General features: G+C 39.1%; 1 protein-coding gene across 1 annotated transcript; it reads right to left on the bottom strand.

Moving 5' to 3' along the window:
- Window positions 1-2725: 2725 nt before the first annotated feature.
- LOC107572577 (frizzled-9-like) lies at window positions 2726-4471 on the bottom strand. The gene has a single exon (XM_016258999.1). It carries the CDS (start codon window positions 4469-4471, stop codon window positions 2726-2728), a length of 1746 nt encoding a protein of 581 aa, XP_016114485.1.
- Between the last annotated feature and the right edge of the window lie 1289 nt (window positions 4472-5760).

The following is a 5760-nucleotide window of genomic DNA, read 5'->3' as shown; positions in this document are numbered from 1 at the left end:
CATTCACTTGATAATGGACTCAAATGGCAAAAGAGGTTTCTTTTGACTGTGCTTTGCCTAAAATAGAACTAAAAACCTTAAACATCAAGGTGTACAATGGAGCCTTTATGCCCTGGGTTTTGATGGGCAAAATAATGAACCATGTTGCTGTTTAAACAGAAAACCTTTTTTTTCCTGCATAAATGCAGTGGTGTCGTACGACTACTTCACCTAAGAACATTCATGTTTACGGAGTTGATCTTGGCAGAATCTACATAACAATTATGGCCTTTGTGTGTATTTGAGCAGTGGTTTCATGGAGTGTGATAGAATTGAGAACATTAGCTGTAATATTGGTTCAGTTCTGCTGGTATAAGACTGTGATCACACACTATTTAAGGCTCGAAACATTAGGAAATACTTGAGGTACAACTGATTACCAGGAAAAAAAATATTTTAATCAAGATTTGAGGTAATCTATATGAATCTCTATATGAATTAAAAAATAAATATTGCATTCTCATAGTCATATTGGATAAAAGTGTCTAAAGGAATAAATATAAATATAACCCTGACTACTAACGAAACCTCAAAGTACTCCGTAATCTAATAAAATGTTAACAAATCCACAGTCGAGAATTATGTTTATGTTTATTTTAACAACAGCACAGCTTTAACCATCTATGTTGCCAAATGAGTAATGTCTTGGTAGTATTTAATAGGAGCTAAACATTCATCTTCCAGTACATTAACATTTCATTCAGTTTTTCCTAGTCTGCTGGCTGATGCAGAAGGCTCTGTTTTGTCTTAAGGCACTACTGCTTACAAATGCTACTCCACTGAAACCTTGAAAACTGAAAACAGCCATGCATTAAATAAACTTTATACAGACCACTACATGTGGTTAATGCACTGTTAAGTTTAAGCTACAAGCTCCAAGACAAACATGGCTCTTTTTTACGACCAAATGTAACAGCATTTTAAGCTCCAACAGCTAAATCCTGCCAAACCATTGGACAATATCTACACAGGCACAAGAAAAAGCACAAAGGATAAACCTATATATATATAGTTAATCTAAGTGCAATAAAATACTAGATGATTTTTACTGTATGCATTTTAAATATCAACTGTTTCAAAACAAATATCAACATTAACATTTCATTCAGTTTTTCCTAGTCTGCTGGCTGATGCAGAAGGCTCTGTTTTGTCTTAAGGCACTACTGCTTACAAATGCTACTCCACTGAAACCTTGAAAACTGAAAACAGCCATGCATTAAATAAACTTTATACAGACCACTACATGTGGTTAATGCACTGTTAAGTTTAAGCTACAAGCTCCAAGACAAACGTGGCTCTTTTTTACGACCAAATGTAACAGCATTTTAAGCTCCAACAGCTAAATCCTGCCAAACCATTGGACAATATCTACACAGGCACAAGAAAAAGCACAAAGGATAAACCTATATATATATAGTTAATCTAAGTGCAATAAAATACTAGATGATTTTTACTGTATGCATTTTAAATATCAACTGTTGCTTTTTTTATAATTTCAGCTGTTTGGAATAAAAGTAAAATTCCTAATTGCAATTCCTAAAATCGTTTCCCATTCTTCGTCTCACAAACTGATAGTAGCTCATCATTTATGGTTGCAAAAAGCCCCAGCTTTTATCAACATGACAAACACATATCATATGCACAAATATAACGCATGAAACCTGTAAAAAGGTTAAACTAACTGATGTGAGTTATGCACAGGACTACTCACTACTAACATATTTCCTCTTTTATCAGCCTATGATCTCCCGACAGCAGAACTGTGCATGCAGAAACAAAACAATTAATGTCAGCAAAAGTCAGTTCTTGTTTGACCAGGTTAATAAGGCTTACATTCATAGCAGCATCATACATTCTCACTGTCTTGTCATAGTTCTTTTTATTGACTGCAACTTCTGTAAGTAAGTTGGCTTGGTTAGAAATTGTGTGGGTTTGTAAGACGATTTCATAACTGTAAATGTAAATGGATCCAGTTGTAACATATTCACTTACTTTACATTTGGTGCTAGACAGAAGTGTTAAAGATTGAGAATTCCGGTCCTGATTTTTTCAATATTTTATATTCTTCATTAAATCGAACTGAACGCAGTACTGAACCTTAATAAATGTATTTAATTTTCACTGTATAGAAAATTATTCTTACCAAACGTATGTAAACTTATTTAATTGTCACTGCAGTTCTACCATTTAAATTCCAGATTAATCAAAAGTGCTAAAAACACCATAATTCAAAGAGAAAGTTTTACATGCACAGTACAACATTTTACATGTAACACTAATACAATTATATAGAACTTTATTTATCACATAACAGATAAAGAAATAAACAAAGAGAAAAGACATATTAAATGTTTTATTGCTTCTCTTTTGAGAAAAACTATAACATACTGTGAAAGTATTTTAAACTCTTCCTTATACACAGTATAGTACATACAGTACAAAACTATACAACCAGCCATACTTAAATACCCACAATAAATAAGGCATTCTGCATTTTGCTGCATTCATTCCATGCAACAAACCTTCCCTTTATTGAAGTGACCTCTGCTATTTCAAGGAAGAGCTTTTAAATGCCACCCCTGACAAATGTTGTGACCTTTTCCATATCTGTAGTCGAACCTGAGCATCTCATCAAGATATGAGCCTCATAAGTCTGTGCATGGCTCCAAAGAAGAGGCATTTAGTCTCAAACATGTGTGGGACTGTCTGTGTACACGTCCGTTTTATTCATGTGAAGTGTCACAGCCGGTGCTTTGTAATGACAGTGGGAGCTGCTGCAGCTGACACTGGAGCAGGGCTTGCGGTTCATTTGCCCGGCCAACCTTCTGTTGCACAACCCTTGCCAGGTCTGAAGTGTCTTTGAGCTCCATACCCAAACCCCACTAGTGATGCCCACCACTAATGACATGAAAATTTTCAGCATGAACACAGCTACTGTAGGAACCGACGAGTCCAGGGTGCAATCCTCGCTCCTGCGGCCAGGAAAGGACACGCACTTGTTTTCCAGAGCTCTGAACTTCCAGTATTCCATATTAAGTCTTTCATAGAAATAGCATATGATGACAATAGTTGCAGGCACCGTGTAGAGAAGGGAAAAGACTCCAATCTTAACCATGAGCTTCTCCAGTTTTTCTGTGTTGGTGCCACCAGTCTTCATGATTTTACGGATGTGAAAGAGTGCAACGAACCCTGTCAGGATGAAAGAAGTCCCAACAATGAGATAACAGGATAGAGGGATCAACACAAAGCCAGTGAGAGCATTACTGTCCATGCTGCCCACATAACACAATCCCGTCAACTCGTCCCCAGCCACCTTCCTCATAGTGAGGATGACTATGGTCTTCACCGCAGGAATACCCCAGGCGGCCATATGGAAGTAGCTACTGTGCGCCTCAATAGCCTCGTGGCCCCATTTTCGTCCCGCTGCGAGAAACCAGGTGAGGGTGAGGATGACCCACCAGATGGAACTGGCCATGCCAAAGTAATAGAGGATGAGGAACACTATGGTGCAGCCTGTGCTCTCCAAACCCTCCCGGATAATGTAGAGCTCACCGTTTTCCCAATCGCAGGCAATATTCTCAGCCCCAGCCACCGAGCGGATGATGAAGGCCACCGAGTAGACGTTGTAACACATGGAGAGGAAGATGATGGGACGCTCGGGGTACTGGAAGCGTTGGGGGTCGAGGAGAAAGGTGAGAACTGTGAATGCTGTAGAAACAAAGCAAAGCGTCGACCACACCACCATCCAAATGAACGCAAAGTCCTTATCTTGCCTAGACCAGTAGACATCCACCATAGGAGTGCAACGAGGCGCGCATGACTCACTTTTGTCCACGAACTGGAACTTCTCCGGGTTATCGCAGGACCGCGAGACGCTTGAGGCACGTCCACTCCCTGCTGTGGGTTCCCTGGACCTCGGAAGTACCGGCAGCATTCCCTCACCTTTCTTAGTCTCAGGTTGAGTGTCATTTTCGGGAGCTTCGATGCACAATGCGTTCGGGTCGTTTTTGGTTGGCAGCTTTGAGCAATCCAATGAGTCCGGCCAGCCGAAATTGAATTGTTCCATTATAGGTGAACACCTCTGTCTTGCCTGTTCACACATAGGACGGCATGCCGGGATAGTGGTGGACACTTGATCAGCACACATCGGCACATACAGAGAGCACAGGAAAAATCGCAGGTGGACATCACACCCATACTCCACCAGAGGAGCAAATTCGTTCAGTTTAATGCTAGCTTCCTCTTGGCTTTCATAATTCATTAAGTTGGGCATCCGTGTCATGTTGTAGCCGATCCCCTGGCACATGGGAATGGTGATGGGTTCACATTTTTCCGGACGACCACGTTCCAAATCATACGCTCCAATCTCCAGTGTAGATCCAGCAATTATAAGCTGGAAAAGTACAATCATGATCTTCTCGCACTGGGCCATTGTGATAACCTCATTAAAGTCTTAAAATGATTAGTACATCCAATGCCATGCAGATGATATTGGCTTGTTTTGTTTGTAACAGAAATTAGTCATTTTTGTTGAATTCTGAAGAGGAAAAGTCAATTCATGCTCCATCATACAGTAACTGACAATGAATGCTCAGCTGTTTTGAAGAAAAAAAGATGTTCATTTTGGAAATCTTCATTGTCATGCCTTATTTGATATGACTTTATTTTTTGATATTTCCAAAGCGTCTAAATGTAAACGAAGTAGTCTGCTTTGAAAGACGATTAATCCGAACAATCAATAATGGATGTCAAACACGCTCTTTTCAAAACAGTTTCGCTCAGTTCTCCGTTCCCGTTCACATCCACGAGAATAAACTTGCAGTAAGCAGCACGACGGGTTGAAAGTGTCCATCTGTGAAAACCTCCGATGTTGTGCGGCTCCACACATGGAAACACTCACGTTCACTTCTCGTTGTGCTCTTAAACACGGGCTTTCGATCGGTGACAGGCTGACAAGCTCCTCCTAACACTCCACCTCCTCCTCGATACTATAAAAGTACAGTCATCCTTCTTCACAGACAGGATCACGCACGGCGTGCTTGTACAGAACAGGGCTGGGTTTGTGCACTAGAAAGATGTGTTGAGATAATTGAGAAGTCACCGGTTCTGTCAGAATCGCTGAACGTTACAGCAAACCGGATAGTTGACATGACATGAAAAACATTGACAGCAGTGAAATATTTTTTAATTCCTGTAAGGGAAGTCATGGACCTACCATTATACCACACAACTTCAAGATATCAGGTCAAAATGTATAAATAGCCCTGTGTTGTTGTTATTTTTCTTTTTTCTTTTTAAGTAGGCCTACCAATGTTCAGTGAAGTGTGTCTCAATTAATATTTTTATGTTTATTAATTTATTTATTGGTTTATTTAGCCTATTTAATTATTTATTTCTTAATGTATTTTGTCAAACAGCAAGGCACAGCTTTCACGGCTTGAAATATCATGTTAGACAATTATTAGACACACACACACACACACACACACACACATACACACACATATATATATATATAGAGAGAGAGAGAGAGAGACATTTTTTAATGGTTATATATATTATTCAAGGTATGTATTCAAGTTGTTTCAAATATACTTTCATTCCTACAGTACATTAACATATTTAAATAAATTATTAGACACACACACACACACACACATATATACTGTATATATATATATATATAGAGAGAGAGAGAGAGAGAGAGAGAGAGAGACATTT

Source organism: Sinocyclocheilus grahami, unplaced genomic scaffold, assembly GCF_001515645.1.
Source record: "Sinocyclocheilus grahami isolate Dianchi unplaced genomic scaffold, SAMN03320097.WGS_v1.1 scaffold1776.1, whole genome shotgun sequence".
Classification (NCBI taxonomy): domain Eukaryota; kingdom Metazoa; phylum Chordata; class Actinopteri; order Cypriniformes; family Cyprinidae; genus Sinocyclocheilus; species Sinocyclocheilus grahami.
This window is presented reverse-complemented; position numbering and strand designations above follow the sequence as displayed.